This window comes from Tiliqua scincoides, chromosome 1, assembly GCF_035046505.1.
Source record: "Tiliqua scincoides isolate rTilSci1 chromosome 1, rTilSci1.hap2, whole genome shotgun sequence".
Taxonomy (NCBI): domain Eukaryota; kingdom Metazoa; phylum Chordata; class Lepidosauria; order Squamata; family Scincidae; genus Tiliqua; species Tiliqua scincoides.
Genome location: NC_089821.1, coordinates 173,290,703 through 173,310,518, shown reverse-complemented (window position 1 = coordinate 173,310,518; position 19,816 = coordinate 173,290,703). Strand labels below are relative to the sequence as shown.

The following is a 19,816-nucleotide window of genomic DNA, read 5'->3' as shown; positions in this document are numbered from 1 at the left end:
TTTGTTTTAATACCTTCAGCATTCTTAGATGAAAGGTTTAGAAAGTATATAGTTAATATAGATGATAGGCTCTGATAGGAGAACCTATCAGAAAACTATTTGGATAGTATAGGCTCAGATGCACTTGAAGAAATTGAAAGGCTAATTCACATACTACTTTTTGTAATGTCTACACTGACTAAAGAAAAAGTTTGATAGAGTACTGGTCTCCATATTGCCAGCCTAGATAAACCTCTTGATTTCCACAAATTTTATTTTCTCTCAAACAATAACGAATATTAATGGAAATGTATTAATTGATGGCTGAATCCTATGCAGGACTTCCACTGACAGAATTTGTGTTTAATGGAAGGTCCACGCTGCTGGTGTGGCAGTTGCAGTGGTCCTTCCAGTAACTTGATCCCAAGTCATTACAGGCTGCCAAGGCCAGCAAATTGGCAAATTGGGTGGGTAGGCCTGGGTTCCAAAGACTTTTCCAGCTGTCCCCCCTCCCCCCACCCTGTTTTGCCCTTCCCTGCCCCATTTTGCTCACCTACCACCACCCTCCCCTGCTCTGTTTCTTTCCTCCCCCTTTGCAAAGGGGCCCAAAAGAAACTTTGTACCCCCTGATAAAATTCCTCTCAGAGGCCCTGTGGGTTCCCATCTACTTGCCCCTGCCAGCAACCTGGCAGTGGTATTCTAGACCAGTTGAAGCTTGTCAATTCATTTTTTTTCTACAAAGCATTGTTCTTAGGTCTGTTGATTGTACTAATAAATTTTATTCACATGTGCACGTGTGCGCGCACACACACACACACACAGATAACTTTTTCCAGTGTCTTTCAATAGACATTTAATGAGAGAAGAGAGAGTGCTAATCCATGAACTACTATACGGGATTAGGTTGTTTTCATTTGTGGAATCTGATGTTTTCATGATTGACTTTTGGGTGTTTTATTTTTAAACATGCTGCCAAATGAATTCTGTTTTAGATTACAATATAATAGACAGAAACACTTACTGCAGTCGTGTAAGCCAGATGTCCATGCAAGACCAGCGGGCAGTGATGTCTGCCTCATTTGTTGTCAATTCCCTGCTTCTTGCACATGCATGCATTCGCTTACAAACATACACCATCTTTTTGCTGGTGCAATGACAAGTGCTACACAGAATTTCAGAGTTCTGCTTTCAGATCTAAAAATCATCAGAAATGAATGGGTGGAATACTGTGCCAGCATATGAAAACCTATTAGGCATCTTATTCTGACCTCTGGGTAGATGGCTGACCCCCTGTGTGTGTGTCACCCACAGCCTCATCCTGGGCAAGCTGCAAATCATAGGGTGAGGGGTAATGACATGGTAAGGGGATGAGGAATCACAGAAAATTGGAGACTCAAATCCAGTCCTCTTAGAGGTTTTATTGAGAGGAACAGTTACAGAGGGTGAGGATCTGGTTCGTGGGAGGTGGGGAGGTCTGCTGTTGTTAGTCTTCAGGCAGCAGGGTCCAAGGCAATTTCGTTTGGCTCAGCTCACACCAATGCCCTTCATTGGTTCCTCAGATTGCCTTTCTTGGGAGGAATTGACTCACCCCTAGTGCTAGTAGTCTATGTAGGGAGCAGGTCACATAACGGTAGTAGCTGCCTCTGAGTGACTACTGGAGTCAACATCATTCCCTGACTATGTGTCAGACCATGTGTCTCTTTCCCCTTTCTGTAGCTTCCTCCAACAGCCTTCATATCTCTTCTTTTCCTTCAGTGTCTCCTCTTTCTGCTTCCCCTTGCCCACCTGGCCTCCATTCTGTCACCTCCAAGCACTTTCTCCCACCTCCATTCCTGCTGTACCTCTTTATTCTTAGATCTCCAGCCCTTCCTTTCTTTCCCTCTTTTCCTTGCCTTGCTCCTTCCAGCCCTACTTCATTCTTCTCCTCTGTCCCCTTCACCTCCCAACTGTGCTTCTTCCTATCCTTTCTGAATGTCCATCCAATTTTTGAGACCACGGCCAGCTGAGTTGCCAGCTGTGTTTTGTGAGACTTTATTGCCCAACAGTGATATTTCTGACCATATTTCTGACATGGTCTGATAAGCATTGGAAGTGTTGTAAGTTTTGGTCTATTTCACCAGCCAAGTAATGGTATGCTCTGGTATTTGGCACCCGGGGTGAGACACTGGTAACTCTTTTCCAACACAGATTCAGTTCCTTTGGATTCCTATAGATTCTTAGAGCCTCTCCAATGCCTGTGATGAGGACATTTCACAGGGAGGAAAGAAATATACCAGTGGTACCCTTCATATAGCTGCAGAGACATCGGCTCTGTGGCACCCACGCTGTGACAAACCGCAATGCCAGTACTGGAGGCTTTATGCTCAAATTGTAATTGGGGTTTTCGAAGTCATCACTGCATAATCATCACGTCTGAAAGCAGATCTGTACAAAGAGAAGAGTATCATAGAGCACTCACTGAACCAGAAAAAAAAACACAAGTAAGCTGTGGATAATTTGTGCTTTTATAAAAACTGTATTTACTACTTAGCTCCCTTTGGGGGTGGGAAGCTTGCCGTTTCAGATATTTATACTTCTTTTCTGGAAATATAACCTCAATATATTTTCATTGCCTTCAAAGCCAGGGATGAACATGCTGGAGAATATTTTCTTCACCTATACCTCATGGAAGGAAGACCAACAGCTCAGTTGGGTTGTGGCACATCCCAGGCCATTCTGAAGGTGACTGCTCATGAATCCATTAGCAAAGATACCCTCGTGCCTATTGCACTAAGGTATGAATTTCCTATGTTTCTTAGAAGAAAGGTTTGAACAAAATATAATTGCTATTTGTTGCTGAAAAATCATACATTTTTTATTAGATGCGTACCTTAGGTAAGGATGAAATATGGTCCTCTTCAGAAAAACTAAGCATTTGTTTAATAGATATCATAGCTGGATATCAGAAAGAAAAATGCATGCTCGCTTACACACACACTCCCCTTATTTTCTTGACTTATCTGGGTGAGTGAATGCATGTGAAAGGGGAAATACAAGCAGGGTAGCAGGTCCTGCCTCCAATCTACGCATGTATACTTGAATGTCTGCATGGTCACTGCATACACAACTGTACCTGTGTAGGATTCCCTCCATGTGAATGGAAACTCTTGAAAAGCAGGGGTGCCAAGTGCAGAAAGAGAGCCCTATGTGTGTTCAGTTACATATGTGTTGACTCTGTGCTGATCTCTCCTTTCAGTGTTCGTTCATCCTGGATATGTCTTGAGAACAGGGTGCATGCAGGCCAGCTATCACAATATTTGAAGATGTTGTTCTGTAATCATGTTTCATCAGGGATACATTCTCCTATCCCAGTTGTTATGTGATTCGGTTGTTAAGTGAACATTCAGTCCAGTCTACTGCCTTTGTTGTGTGAACAGACACTCCCGGCCAGACACTTGCTGGGTGCACGGGCTACTGGAGATAGGCTGCCTCTTCTTTGCATTAGAAGCCTCTCTGTTGTGTAAAGAGACACTCTGCTGCAGGTTATGGGAGACCTGATTGCCTCATTAAGGGCCGTTTTGATGTGCTTGAATCACCTTCATATATGTGGTCTGTTGTTTTGTGCTCTGTTGTTAAGTGGCACATGCCTGTATCTAAAACTAAAATCATTAAAATCCACAGTTGCTAACATCAGTCCTCAGAGTAGGTCTGCAGTTCTCAAACTTCTTCAGTCTAGAAAAGATTAGAAAAGTCTAGAAAAGACTAGACTAGAAAAATCTAGAAAGGCCTCTTCAGACTAGAAAAGAGGCGCCTGAGGGGGGACATGTTTGAGACATACAAAATCATGCAGGGGATGGACAGAGTGGAGAGACGCTCTTTTCCCTCTCACATAACACCAGAACCAGGGGACATCCACGAAAGCTGAGTGTTGGGAGAGTTAGGACAGACAGAAGAAAATATTTCTTTACCCTGCGTGTAATTAGTTCGTGGAACTCTTTGCCACAGGAAGTAGTGATGGTATCTTGCCTGGATGCCTTTAATAAGGGATAGTAGGTATGTGCAAGCTCGTGGTTTTAGACACAGGTTGCCTCTGATTGCCAGATGCAAGGGAGGGCACCGGGACGCAGGTTGTGTCTATTGTCTTGTTGCTCCCTGGGGCATTTGTTGGGCCACTGTGAGATACAGGAAGCTGAACTAGATGGGTCTTTGGCCTGATCCAGCAGAGCTCTTCTTATGTTCTTATGTAAACTCTCAAGGAGTTTGAGGACCACAGTAAGTGCCTGCATGGGAGCGGGGAAGGCAGTGGGGGAGGGGGGAAGGCAGTGACACAATCCCCAAGATTATGTTGCTCAAGGGGCTGCAGGAACTGGCATTTACTTACCAGTCCCTGCAGCAGCCTCCCAGGGGTGTGGGGAGCCCTACGTGACCGTCTGCAGGGCTCCCCAGCCTTCAGAAAGTGAAAGCAGAGTGATCGCGCCACGCCTCTGCAAAACTGGTGTGGTTTTCCGTTCTTTTATTTTAGACTTATTGTTTTCTATCCATGGTTTCTTCTATGGTGACTATCTTGCTAACTTATAATAACATGAAATAAACTCCAGACCTGTGTAACCTTGCATAGATATTTAATTTATGCTGTGAATTTTCATGTACGTTGTATATGAAAAAAAGGGAAAAACTGTGACCTCCCCTGTGGACCCACGAGCAATGTCCTTTCTTTATTAGAAAACTGAACTTTAATTGTGACTACATTTCTATAGCAAGGGGAGGTGGAGGGAAAGGGAACCTGTATTTTTTATTTTAATTGCAAGTGTCTCTTTCTGTGATATGTTGATCAACTAATTGTATTCACCTTATTAGCTGAGGCAGCAGCGTCTCTGATCCATATGGCTGAAGTATGAAATGGTTTACTGATTTCAAAAGCTAATAATAGACGAGCTATAAATTTAGTGAAACTGCTCTGAAGAGATTGGTCTTAGTTATCAAACTGAAGCTTCACATTGAGAAGCTAATTTCCCAGTTTCCCACTTCACAGATTTGCTGCGCAGCATATTGCTGTACTAGAAATGAATGCCATTTCCATTCACACATTCTTTCATTTATCTGAATTTATGTTGTTATTTGGAAGGCTAGTGTTTTTAGAGATAAATTCCGCCCCTGCAACTCTGTGCTCTGCCTGACAGTGATTTATATGCATCTGATATGATGAGCTGGTGATCATTTTTGTGACTTCCTCTGCAATGTAAAAAGGGAAACCATATACCCTTCACCAGCACATCCTTCACCAAGCTACAACGCACATGCAATCCTTCACCACTCATTCTTAATCCCGTGGCCAAAGGAATAAGCAAACATGACATTGCCTTTGTGAGCTCTCTCAGCACCGGATGCCATAAGCTGTAACATATGCATGCATGAGATAACCGCTGATTTTTCTTCCAGAATTAGAACTTGAATTTTGATAATTCTGTTTTCGCCTGTGCAACAAATGACCAAATAGGGGCAGGGTGCTGGTTGCTCCGAAGTTGTTGTTCCTGATTCCAGTCCATCTAGAAGAGGGAAAGACCTTTCAAGGTGACTTGCCCCAGTCACAGCTTGGGGATTGCATTAAGCAGCCATCCAACCTCTTCATGTTGTACTTCAACTTGTCTCTCTGTTTTTTCTAGTCAGTCTAAAGAAAGACCCATCCCCTTTCTCTTGTGAGCTATATATTGAGAGAAACATGCAGTGGGGTTGATCCAAAGAACTGACCAGAAGGAAATGGCTGCTAATGCTAATGGCTACACACATGTTTGAATACGAGATCATTCACTGCTATGTTGTTACAGTCATTAATTTTCATGCTGTGGCTTGTGCATAAGTTTATGCAAGAGGTTCTATCTGAGGTCTTGCTGTAAAGCGGACTGATGATGCGCGCACTATGCCCTACCCATAAGTTTTTGTTTGCGGTTTCATTCAGAGTGAGTCTTGCTTTGTGTAGACCTAGGGTTCTCAACCAATGATCCGCAGAACACTGGTGGTCCGCAGCGTCCCCCCAGGTGGTCCATGATGTCTCTAGTGAAAAAAGAAAAAAAAATACCCTTCCAGGCAGAAAAAAGCCTCTGCAGCGCCAGCAGCCAATCAGAGCAGCTCAGAGCCAATCAGAGCATGCCTTTCTCCGTCTCCTGCCTCCCCCCTCCATCTCCCTTCCCTCCTTGTCTGTGAGTGCCCAGACAAGCAAAAAAGTGAAGCGCAGGCGCCTTGTAAAGTGCACGCACGTGTTTGTGCAGCCTCGTGGTTCAGCTGCAAGCAGGAGAGGTGCCCTGCTGCCTGCTGCCTCCATTCCTTGACCCTGTGCCTTCAGGTGAGCCCTCACAGCCTGGTTTCTCAGATGGGGGGCCTGGGGAGGAGGCGGTGGGGGGCCCTGGGGAAGGGGGGAGGAGGTGGAGGAGGGTCGACACTTTCATCGACCTGTCCACCACCACCCCAAGATCTCTCTCCTGATCTGTCACAGACAGCTCAGAACCCATCAGCCTATATCTAAAGTTTTGATTTTTTGCCCCAATGTGCATGACTTTACACTTACTGACATTGAAGCGCATCTGCCATTCTGCTGCCCATTCTGCCAGTTTGGAGAGATCCTTCTGGAGCTCCTCACAATCACGTCTGATCTTCACCACTCGGAAAAGTTTGGTGTCGTCTGCAAACTTTGCCACCTCACTGCTCACCCCTGTCTCCAGATCATTTATGAAGAGGCTGAAAAGCACCGGTCCCAGGACAGATCCTTGGGGCACACCGCTTTTCACCTCTCTCCATTGTGAAAATTGCCCATTGACACCCTCTCTCTGTTTCCTGGTCTTTAACCAGGTCTCAGTCCAGGAGAGGACCTGTCCTCTAATTCCCTGACTGTGGAGTTTTTTCAGTAGCCTTTGGTGAGGGACCGTGTCGAACACCTTCTACTTGGTAGCTTGGCCACCTGGTAACTTGCATTTCCATGCCTTGCCAGCAGTCCATTTGCAATAGCCATCAAGTGCATTCTAGAATCAGAACACTAGTTCCAGCTGCAGCCCACTTGGATATATGTGTAAGTCTTCAACTTACATGTATATTGATCTACAATAACTTGTCTATCTTCTCTAACTTATCCTGTCTACCTTAATAAATTTACCTGATCTAAGAGGTAGTGCAGCACAGTGGCTAGTAGGATAGACTGAGAATTAGGACTACCCTAGTTCAAACCTTGCCTCTGCCATAAACTCACTAGCAGCCCAGTGGTTAGTCATAAGAACATAAGAAGAGCCCTCTGGGATCAGGCCCAGGGCCCATCTAGCCCAGATTCCTGTATCTCACAGTCCTGCTGGTGTAAAAGGCCCGGCAATTGCACAAATATCACACCACAGCCAGGCGATTTGAGGCCACTGTCTCAAGATGGCTGCAGCAGTAGATCCCCACCACCGTGGACCTTGGACATTGCCAGGGCAGGTAGGCTTGTAATTGTACTTGAGGAGCATTCTCCATGCTCTGAAAAGGCTTCCCAGTATCTATATTTTGTTTGCCGCCTGTAGGCTACCTGATCGTCTGTGGGTCTCTTTGGACATACACCAGCATTTTGTGGTGTATGTCCAAGCAGAGAAAGGGAGAAGAGAAAAGAGAGGGGATAAGATCCATCATACGTGATTGCACAATTGCACAAATATCACACCACAGCCAGGCGATTTGAGGCCACTGTCTCAAGATGGCTGCAGCAGTAGATCCCCACCACCGTGGACCTTGGACATTGCCAGGGCAGGTAGGCTTGTAATTGTACTTGAGGAGCATTCTCCATGCTCTGAAAAGGCTTCCCAGTATCTATATTTTGTTTGCCGCCTGTAGGCTACCTGATCGTCTGTGGGTCTCTTTGGACATACACCAGCATTTTGTGGTGTATGTCCAAGCAGAGAAAGGGAGAAGAGAAAAGAGAGGGGATAAGATCCATCATACGTGATTGCTGCCAGATCAACCCCTTCCCTCCCTGACATGCCCCTGGTTCCTCCTCCAACATGCACCGTTATTCCCTTTCCCACCCATGAACTGCTCCCTGCTTTTGCCTACCTACTCCACTGCAGGCCACTGGCCACAGCAGCAGGACTGTGATGTTGCTGCTTTGTGGTCTCAGCTTGGAAATGGATGCCAGTTGTGCACACAATGCACCACCATAACGCACTATGACAGTGGGACTTTGTGGCATTAAGCCACTCATAGGATTGGGCTGTTAGTTTCACATTTATTTCCATCAGGAAATGATTGGAAAAGGGGATCACATTTGAAAGAAATGGAAATCCATCCTGTGACTGTTGCAGAGGTTACAATTCATTGCTAAAGGGGTATCATTACAAACATGAAGATGCCTACAAGACTTTCAGCTTTGCAAATGTACATCAAGGTCATGTTTTTGCCCTTTAGATACTAGCAATTTCTTTTTGAAATTTCAACATACTGACTTCCACTCTTTGCTTGGGATGGGGAGAAGAGGACTGGGTCCCTTCAGAAGCAGCTGGCTGTTCTTCACGCAGAGTTGCAAGGACACTTCTAGATGTGTCTTTTGGCATCTCATATTTCCAGATACAGAAATAACAGTCTGGAAACAAGCCCACAGGTACAATCATACACTGTACTAAAAAATGTGGGCGCCTTTTCAAGCCTAGATACCTTTCTGGCTACCATTACAGATGTCCTCTATGCTGCAGTCTGAAGCTGTTTTAAATGCAAGAAGGTCACTATTATGAGGGACTTTTAACATTTTGCCATTTGACCATGGGTGGCAAATTATCCCAAGCATGCAATTGGCCTTCTTCAGAGCCAGCACACACTGGGTTGACCGTTTCATCAAGTTGTCCAGCACCACCTCGTGATTTGTTCCATCACAGTCAACTCAAAACCCATCACTACATATGTGCAATTAGGATTTGTTGCCCCAATGTGCACCACTTTACTTACTTACATTGAAGCGCATCTGCCATTTTGCTGCCCTTTCCACAGATATCCTTCTGGAGCTCTTCACAATCCAGTCTTGAATTCAGCACAGAGAAAAATTTACTGTCATCTGCAAATTTAACTACCTCATTGCTTATCCCCAACTAACTCCAAGTAGTTAATGAATAAATTGAATAAATAATAAATGTACAGTGTAAGCCAGGGGTGCTCAATAGGTGGATCGCGATCTACCAGTAGATCGCGAGGCAAAATGAGTAGATCGCGGAGCCCTGTCTCTCCAAACTGTTAATATGTCAGTTTCATTTAGTGACTAGACGAAACTGACATATTTAGCTAAACTGACACTGAAACTGACACTTTAGCTGCTCTTCAGGCATGCAGCAACAAAACTGACGAAACTGACTAGACTCCAGCAGGGGCTCCATACATTAAAGGGGGTGTCTATCAGACGCTTCCTTCCCCCCGGTAGATCTCTGGGCCTTGCTGGGTTTCAAAGTAGCTCTCGAGCCAAAAAAGTGTGAGCACCCCTGGTGTAAGCCTATGCTTGACTATTCAGAAGTAAATCTCACTGTTTGTAATGGGGTTTACTTCCAAGTAAGTGTGTATAGGATTGACGCCCAAATGACTGACAATTTGCTGCCCCCCAATGGTACCTCAGAATCTACTCTCTGAGGAAGATATCCTCAACCTCCTCAATAGTGTATCTGCCCTTCAATAGAACCAAATGAATTGCATCTGTGATAAATAGCTTAAATAAATTAAGCTTATAAATAGCTTAATTTATTATTAATAATATTTAATTATTTATATTTATCAAATTATTATTTATATTTATTAAATTATTAGCTGTGATAAATAGCTTAAATAAATTAATACTCAATCTAGTGTATCATTTTTGCAACTAAGTTGCCTTGGGGACCCTTCAGGGAGAAAGGTGGGGTAAAAATCAAATAAATAAATAAATAAATAAATAGTAGCCTAATCTAATCCCCTGCCAGCAGCGCTGTTGTAACCGCCCCAAAAAGGCTTGTGCTTCATCCATCAGTGTGTGTGTGGGGGGGGGGGTGCTTTGTGTGTGTGTGACCAAAGAGCAAACAGAGTTTATACAGTTATACTTACCTTCACGTAAGCCCTGGGGCAGTCTATGGCCTTCTTGGACTTACACCACCTCTTTTGGTGGTATATGTCTGAAAAAAGTGGCAGGGAGGTTTGAAATGAAGGGGATAGAATCCTGTGTGTGTTATTACTGCTGCATTCATGCCCTCCTGCCTCCTCCCCACTCCCAGTTCTTTCCATATCCACACTCAGTTATGCCCTCAGTCCTCTTGCCCCCAGCCCTCCACTACTGACTTGCGGGTACAATGGGACCCAATGTCTGCCAATTACGAGAGCAGAAGATTGCACTTTAATTCTCTGTAAGGCCAGCAGACTCTGGCCATTTAAATTGTAGACATTTGCATTATAATATTAACATTGTAATAAGATAATACTATAGATTAATAAAATTTTGATTGCATATGTATAATATGCATATTATGTATCATAATATATATGATGTATATTTCAAATCAGTCTATAGTGTCATCTTATTTCAGTATAACCAATTTCAGTATTGAGTAGCACTGAGTGGACTAAGTTTGAATAGACAGGAAAATAACGTTGGATTTTACCAGAGACAACAAATCAAACTACTTTTTATTCCAAAGTGTGGAATTTTAATTTAGTGAACCCATATAACATCGCACAGAGCTTGTGAATCGGTACAGGAATAAATTATTTCAGTCTACATGACTGACACAAAAGCAATATTCTGAAGATGGCAATTTATTTAGAGGACAATATTTACATAACATATGTCCTGGAAACATTTCATTATACCACTTTTTTTTGCATTGTGCCATGTGCTCTAAAACACATCTGAGACAGTCTGACTTCAAGGAGAAGATAAAGTTCATCTTGCTGACAGCACTCCCGCCATGCATGATAATGACATCTTAAGACAATGACATTCCAAGAACAGAATTTATCCTTCTGAAATAATTAACCACATCAACACGCAGTGGCATCACTAGAATTTGCATCACCCAGTGCAGGAGGCCTGTGCCACACCCCATGTAGTGGGCGGGGCAATGCCCTAGGTGGGTGTGGTGATGTACCATCGCCCTGCCCCACCAATTTTTTTGGCTGGACCTTTTGTTATAACACAGATATTTCAATGTGGTTTGTTTCATTGCATTCTGCATGAAAGTACGCATTGATTGATATATAACATGATGGTCTTATTCCTCCAAATTCTGATTTTAATGATTTTGAAAACTTGTAGAGTCACACACACACACACACACCCGTGTCAACCTACTGACACCTTATTGCAGCAGTTCTCACTTTTAGCACTGGGACCCACTTTTTAGAATGACAATCTGTCCAGGACCATTCTGATGTCCTTGGAGCCAATCAGCCTGCCTGAACTAAGGCAAGTCCACCTACTCGCGAGTAAACACGGCCACGTGGCTTCATTTCGGCTCAGACTCGCAGCTGGGAGGGGTGAGCTTCTTGGGTGTTTTGGGGGGGCTGCATTCATTGAATCGGGACCATTGTGGTGTCGTTGGATTGCTCTCAGCCTGCCCTTTCCAATGGACTATGGCAAGTACGCAAGTATGCCTACTCACGAGTAAACACGCGATACGGCTCACTTTCACTTTCCATAGGGCTCCATACATTTTTTCCTTCTGGTTTCTTGGCCATAACATTTGAACGAAAGGAGCGATTTCAATTTCGTTTTGTGCACTACACTCTGCTGGCCATTCCACATCCAACAGTGTATGGCATGATGCCATAGCTCCTAACTCCACGATGTTACCCCCAGCACGTCACCTGGTGCGGCCCGCACCCTCCTAGCGATACCAGTGTCAACACGGACATTACTCAAAATCACAATGACACACATTCTTGTAAAGCTGTGTACCTAAAACCAGCCTTAATACTTGTGATCATTACAGTGATTGAGTCATTGATGTATAATTACTATTTATGTACTGTGCAACGCAATCCTAACCCCTGGGTTAGACTGGCCCAAGTCACTTGTGCTGACCCAGAGGTGTCACAAACGTGCTGCAAGAAACATTTGCATAGACTCAGGTGTCGGGGAGGCTAACGCAAGGAGGCCAGCGCAAGGAGCTCGGCCAATGCAGGGGTCGGGGTGTGTGTGTGGGGAGAGTGGGGAGGAGACAGGGAGGAGGCAGGAGTGGAAGGAGGGCGGGCAGTGGGCATTCTCGAGGCGGGTGGACAGGGTACGGGAGGTGGGGCCAGGATCCAGCAGTCATGCTGGATCCTGACCCCGTTCCCGATTGGCGTGGAGCACTCTGTTCTACTCAGATTTTCACAACCTCCCAAGGTGGCGCAGATCTGAGTAGACCCATTGGGGCCAATGCAGCATTTTACAGGGAAAGGGAAAGTTTTCCCCTTGTTTCAGGTTGCGCTGTTTCTGGCCCCAAACCTGTGCTAGATGCAGTGTAGGCCCACTGGCCTGCCTGCTCCAGTGCATGTTAAAATTAGGCCCTTAGAGATTTACATTGGAATCCACCTTATACAGAGTCAATCATTGGTCCATCAAGCTCAGTCATGCCACCCCTGACTGTCATTGTCTCTTCATGGTTTTAGACAGGTATTTCTCTATGTGATGTCACCCAGGATTGACCCTGGGACCTTCTGCATGCAAAATACGTACTCTGCCATCAGCTACAGCCCCTTCCCAGAGAGGGTGCCAGCTTGTGCCACATCTTGGTACAATCATGAGAAAGTGCCCTTGTATGCACCCAGCAGGCATGTAGCCCCACAGTTTCCATGACCAGGGCAGACTCACCTCCCCGTATACTCTCCATCTTTCCACCCTCAACTGTTGCCTGTTTAGCACCCTTAATTTCTTTTGTTTTGTTCTGTTCTGTTTTAATGCTTGTAGGGAACGTGTGTATACATGGTGCTAGATGCCTGTTAGGAAAGCATGGCCCAGCTCAGTAACATGGGACTGATGGCAAGAGACCTCAGAGCTACAGGCCAAGAGGAAAGGCATACTTTGGATTTATCAGAGTAATCAACCTCTCCACATCAGCCTGGCTCAGATGGAGCTTTGCAAACTCCAAAGCTCATGGGTGACTACACCTGGCTGGTACAGCAAATTTGACTCTGTGACCAAAGCCACCTCCTAGGAGCTTTCTGCCTTAGGAAGAAGATATTGCTAACAAAACAAAAGAAGAATCTCCAAATGACTTTGCTGTTAATCTCAATCAAGGGGGCATGTTAACTAGCTACTGCACTCTCTGCCAGGTGCAAAGACAAAGACAGCACCCATCCAGTGCCATCACATAGCAAAGACAGGTGCCTTGATGAGCTCATTTTGCAAAAGATCCCACAGGGTTCTGGAGTGAACATCATATAAAGACCTGGCTCACAAGATCCTCATGTCTTTGTTCTTTACCTTTCTCCTGCCTTACTGTCAATCTCTTATTTGTCGACCCATTGGTGCTATGTAATTCCAGCTTTACACCCATTCCAGCTTCAATCAGAGCATCATCATGCCAAGCCAGCACTGCTAACCCCACCTACCTCTCCTTTCCAGCCTTTCTTCTGCTTCGCTCTCTGCGTGTGACCGAAGCCACTGTGCCAATGCAGCTTGGATAGCTAATTTTGTGGGCCACCTTGCAATATGCTCCTTTCTTTTGGGAAAACAACTCAAGCTCTCTTGCCCTGCATCCCTCCCTTAACTAAGGCCTAGATTGTTGCGCTCACTTCAAAGTCCTGTTCTTATCCTTAAATGCTGCATTTAATCAGGAGATTGGCACCTTTGACCTGCAGCTCCTACAATACATCACACTCAATCCAGTAGATACAGAACAGTAACCTTGGTCTTCAGTGCAGCCTCACCATTGGAAAGAAAGATCCAATGTGAGGGTCAGGTGTCTCACACCACTCTTACCACCCAGCTAACTGCACTTGTTCTGATGGACCTGCTGAACACAGTATCCACCAGAAACATCTTCAGTGGCTGGGAAGAGAGGAAAACTGCACCCTCTCTCCATTCCCATGCTCTCCCTAGCCAATCATGCTTGGAAGGCAGCAAAAGAAGAAAACACTCTGCTGAATACAGGGTGGGGCATATCCACGGATTCCATATCCAAGGATTCACTTATTCGCGAATGCGAGAGGACCCCCTGTGCCCCACCCTCCAGAGGCGAGGGCAGCTGCGCTCCCCTCACCTCAGGAGGGTATTCTGAGCCCTACAGAGGCTACATGCATCCACTTGCAGCCTCTGCAGACCCCAGAATGACTGTTTCAAATGAAAAAATGTGACTTCCTGTTTTTCACCAAAACCAGAAGTGATATTCTTAATGCCTTATAACAGGGGTGTCCAAACTTTTTGGCAGGAAAGCCACATCATCTTTCTGACACTGTATTGGGGGCCGGGGGGGGGTAAATGTGCATTTTAAATTTGAATAAATTTACATAAATTTACATAAATGAATATATTAGAGATGGAACTTACATGAATGAATGAAAATCTTTCGATAGCTCAAACCCTATAAAAGACCTTGAACAAAGCAAGACCAGTCTTTCCTTTGCTGCCACTTTTGCTTCACAGATGTGAAACAGCAAGCAGTGGAGGGAGGCTTCAGCCCACAGCTTGTGCAAGAGGTCAAACAGTTGGCCCTTGTGCTCAGAGCAGTTGCATAGGGCCAGTGTGGGTTCCAGCAAGTCTCAGGAGGGCCAGAGGCTCATTGGTGAATGGGGGCTCTCCACGGGCCAGATTGGGGGTCCCCGAGCGCCATAAGTGGCCTCCGGGCCGGGGTTTGAGCACCCCTGCCTTATAATGTATAGGGAAGCCCAGTGAAGCCCTGGAGGTCACAGTTAGCTGGGTGGCCAACCTCTAAATTTAGACAATGGGGGATCATAAGGCACCTCAAAAGTATTTTGGGGCTGGGAGGGTAAGAGTTCCTGACATTCAGCAAGGCATCCTGTCATCTCATTTAATATGAGCATTTTGCAGAAACCCAGCTTGAAAGCAGCTCACTCAGAGGCCAGCCCTTCTGTCAGGACAGAATCCACATTCCTTCTTTATATATTAGAGAATTCCATTCCACAGTAATAGCATAGGTAAGCTCATCCTTAATCCTCTGTCACTCTCCATATTAAGCTCTTATCTTAAAAACAAGAGGGAAAGATTAGTCTTGCCTGATATATTGTAAAGATGATGGAGTAACTAGCTGATGATGGAGGAAGCATTGTAAAGAATTTCAGCCCTCATCTGTCACTTTTACCTTTCATGTTTAAAGTAATGGAACTAATTAAGGATATTTATAGACCTTGTCATACAAATATATATATTTAAACAACAAGGGCAAATGAGAAATGGCCATTATACATCCTTATATATAATCAATATTAGATCATTAATCTTCAACACTTATAAACAGAAGGTAATTATGCCTAGGAAGATCTTACCAATTTTTCATAAGCTACAGCCTTTCTGAAACGTTTATTTAGAGGAATGTTCAACCCTGCCTGCAATTCAGAACAAGCATCATTTGAAAGCATAATGAATGTCGACTGTACCACAAAAATAATTTTCAGAATAAATAGCCACCAATAAATACATTTTTGTAAGAAAGCTTTTAAGAGCATACATCAGTAGAAAACTGGGCACAAAGTTGGGGCATTTGTACAGATCTTGTTTGTTTGTTTGTTTGTTTGTTTGTTTGTTTGTTTGTTTGTTTGTTTGTTTGTTTGTTTGTTTGTTTGTTTGTTTGTTTGTTTTTAAACGTGTTAGATGATAATTGATGCAACAGTCTATTTAAGCTATTTGTTTTCTTAGAAAAGCATCAATATTATTCAGTCCCATAAATTCAAAGAAAGAAGGGAACATAAATAATCTGATTAAGGCTGCAATTCTATTCATGCTTACCTGGGAGTAAGCCCCATTGACTATAGTGGGATTTACAGTAGGAGTAGAAATGAATAGGATTGCACTCTAAAACATTTACTTGTCTTGTTTACTCCTATTAAGAATAGGCTGGATACTAAATCCACATACGGAAGGAACTGTTGCCTGACAATCCTTTTTGGACACGTTTACACGTCACAGTGTGTCTTCCAGGAAAGGACAATCCAGGCTAGTATTGTACTTGAAGCAGGATTGGTGGCAAGAGGCCTCAAATCCCACAGGCCCAGAGGAAGTCCACGCTTGTCAGAGTAATAACACCCCCATTAGGGGAGCATGGAGGAATTCTGTGTGCGGCTACATATGACCATGGCATGCTGTATGTGGCTCCCATGTGGTCTTTAGCAACTCTGGCTTGCAGCATGTAACTCATATGAAGGATGCTTTGTTGATGAGGGCTGATGAGGCTGTGAGGTTATTCCCTGCATGCATGCCAACCCACGCTGTGCAACCTGCTCCTGGCACACTTGTCTTACGCCATGTGCACCAAAAGGTGCTTCTCCAGCCCCCCTCCAGTTGTGACCAGATCTAGCCCTATACGATCAGGGTGGAGACAGGCAGCCCAATCCTGAGCTGCCTGTTGCACCAGGACTGCTGCAGCCAGGGCCTCTGAGAGGAATTTTATCAGGGGGTACAAAGTTTCTTTTGGGCCCCTTTGCAAAGGTGAAAGAGCAGGGGAGGGTAATGATGAGCAAGCAGAATTGGGGAAGGGTGGGGGGGGTAGAGACAGCTGGAAAAGTCTTTGGAGCCCAGGTCTACCAACCCATGTGGCATCAGTAGTGTCCCCAGCATCCCCAGTTGTGGTAGTGTCCCCAGCATCCTGTGCAGGCAACGTCTGAGTAGATAGGAATATGTAAGATCCCAGGAACTTTCTGGGCCCCCTCCTTTGGCTCCTGGGCCCCCCTTTTGACCCTGGCCTGGGTACAAATTACCCCCTTTACCCCCCTCTCCTAGGCCCTGGCTGCAGCGCTGAAAAGGCTGCCGCAGCATCCTGCATGCAATAGGGCAGCTGCCAGCGGCTCCTTGGGGTAAAGGGACTTTCATCCCCTTCCCCTGGGTAAGGCAAGCAGCCCCACAATGGGGCTACTCAGTTCTGTGGCAGCCCTTCTGTGGCAGCCGGTGGCCCAACATGGAGGCTCTGGATGCGGAGGAGCAGAGCTAATGGACTGAATCACGAACTGGCTAAGAGACAATGAACTGGCACACTGACTGACGGATTGGAGGACAGTGAACTGGCATACTGACTAACAGACTGGCTAACAGACTAACCAAACAGAGACAGCTGAGTGGTGGAAAACTGAGGTGGTGCTGCTGTACCTAGAACTTCTGCCTTAGGAACTGGGATGAGAGACCCGGCAGCCCCACAGGCAAGCTACCCTTTTTTGCTGGTGCTGGGGTACAGTGGTAGGTTTTTTGTGGACTGCTAGGGCTAGTTGTGTTTAAGCCAGGGAACTAATTAGCTTAAAGTGGGCATAAGTTCTTTAGGCAAAGCTTGGAACAGGAATTTGGCAAAACAACACTGGTGGTGCACGCTCGGGATTGTATTGTATTATTATTAGACCATAAGAACTTGAAAATCTCTTGGCTCTGAAATGGTTTCCATCTTAACTTCTTAGGTTGTGATACGTTTGTTGTAAGTGATCATGTTATTGCATACATTTTGGCTTGACTTTTAGTCTGCTGTAATTCAACTCTCCCATGAGTTATCTTCTTTTTCATTTGCAGTGGGGTGTATATAGAGAAGATAAGAAACCACAGAAGATTCTCCTGATATTTCTTATCTTTCACATAGCCAGGGGTGGTCCAAAGCTAAATGCTGCTAAAAAAATTACATCCACAACAAAAAGAAAGAAGTGAAAACTAAAAGCAGTGATAAAAGGTACTCATGAAAAGTGACATCCATAAAAGCTGGCAATTAACCGTAGTAAAAACAATAAAACACTGAATCATTATAAGCTCACCCAATTACAACCCACATGCTTGCAAAAACAAAAAAGTGTTTACTCCCTGTTGGAACATCTCAAGAAAGGGGGCAGTTCTTAAGTCAAGGGGAGGGGGGTTCCAAAACTGTGGAGCCTTCAAAGAGAGGTCCATACTTCTTGCCATTTCCTCTCTGACTTCTGATGGGGGTGGCACACACTGAAGCCCACCCCCCCCATTAAGACCTCAGAGGGCAAGCTGTCATATATGAGAGGATGCAGTCCCTCAAGTACCCTGGTCAAGCTATAAAGGGCTTTAAATGTCATAACCAGCACCTGGAATTGGTCCTGGAAACAGACCACCAGCCAGTGCAGCTACTGGAGCATCAGTCCAATAGAGTCGAACCACTGAACCCAAGTAGCCACATGGGCTGCCACATTCTGCACTAATTGCAGCTTCTGACCTGTCTTTAGGGGCAGCCCCGCATAGATTGTGTTACAGTAATCTAAATGTCACCAAGGCATGGACCACTGTGGTCATGTCCAACTGACTTTCCCTCATTGTAACAATCTTCATTATTTCTCTTGTAATTGTCACAGGCTGCAATCCTATACACACTTACCTGGTAATAAATCCCATTGAACTAAATGGAGCTAACTTCTGAGTAAGCGTGCATAGGATTGTACCGATAGCTTTTTGGCTCTTTAATCTTGGGTGCTTTGGCTGGAAACAAAAGCCTAATTCTTGCAAACAGGACTGTCCTATTTCAAACTGTAGTTGAAGAGGCTGATTTGATCAAACACTTCCTGGAAGCATGCAAGGGGAAGACGAGGCTGGAACCCTTATTCCATTACCTGCAATCTGAAATGGTATAGCCCAGACACACATTTACCACCTCATCTAATTGTGAGAGGTATGTCTAGTTGTGAGAGATATGTCTGAATTTAAGATAGTTGAACTGCTACTTTATTTCTGTTCCACTTCAAGAAAGTTGCTGAAAAATTTGGCCTCGCTGTCTCTAGAGAGGAGCATTTCAAGAGACTAACAGAAGTGATAACAGAGAATGGCAGTTGTATTGGACAGAGACCGAATGTTGTTCATGAAACAGAGACACAGACCAGTGGTTTGGAGAAAATGTTAGTAGTATTCTGAAGGGGGAAAGCATATCAAGAGAGAGATGATAAGTGTACCAAAAATAAACAAGGAATGTAAAATAGACGAGGAAGTATAATTTTGGACAGTTATGAACCACAAAAAACTTTGGTTCAGAGAACACTTTAAAGGCGAAATTACCTACTAGCATAACTCAATGGTAGTAAAATTTTGGGGTCACATAATTTGGTCCAAGTTGTATCATTTTAAGGCAGTGGTTCCCATGATGTGTACCGTGGCACCCCAAGGCACCACATGGTCTCTCCTCCCCAGCTCATGAGGCTGAGCTGTGCCTTCTGCAAAATTTTGTGCACTTTCCTTCTTCTTCAAACCATTCATGAGGCTGGGACTATTGTGCTATCCTAGAGAATTAACACACCGTTTGTTCCTAGGAACAGCCCCTTTCACTCTGCTTCATGGTAGGAAGACTCTTCTCAGGTCTTCCTCATCTCGGTCCCACACTCTCACTGCTACACCATATCGGCTGTCACAGTTGCATTCTGTTTCCTGTCTTCTTGCCTCTTTTTGCACCCAGCAAAGATACCCCCCTCCCAGTACTCCTCTTATTTCCTTATTCTGGGCTGTTGCATATAACCCTTTCCCTTGGTCCTGACAAAATAGCCAGACAGGGACAGGAGCAGCAGACAAAACCCTACCATCTGTACCTAGAACTCATTTGCTTACATAGCAGGCCAGATATTCTTTATTAGTTTAGCTGTGTGTGTATTGCCTATTCACGAATAGCAAATAGAACATTGTCAGCAAAAATGTATCAAACACATTTCTGAAGCACATGCTTTCCCTCCGTCGTCGCCCCCCCCCCGCACTCTGCCCCCACAAGCCCAT

The 19,816-nt window shown here is 44.8% G+C and overlaps 1 protein-coding gene across 1 annotated transcript in view; it reads left to right on the top strand.

Moving 5' to 3' along the window:
- The window catches only part of EYS (eyes shut homolog), a 556,153-nt gene that overhangs the window by 421,295 nt on the left and 115,042 nt on the right, over positions 1-19,816 (top strand). Inside the window, 1 exon segment of the mRNA XM_066622702.1 lies at positions 2,600-2,753. Coding sequence (XP_066478799.1) covers positions 2,600-2,753 — 154 coding nt within the window.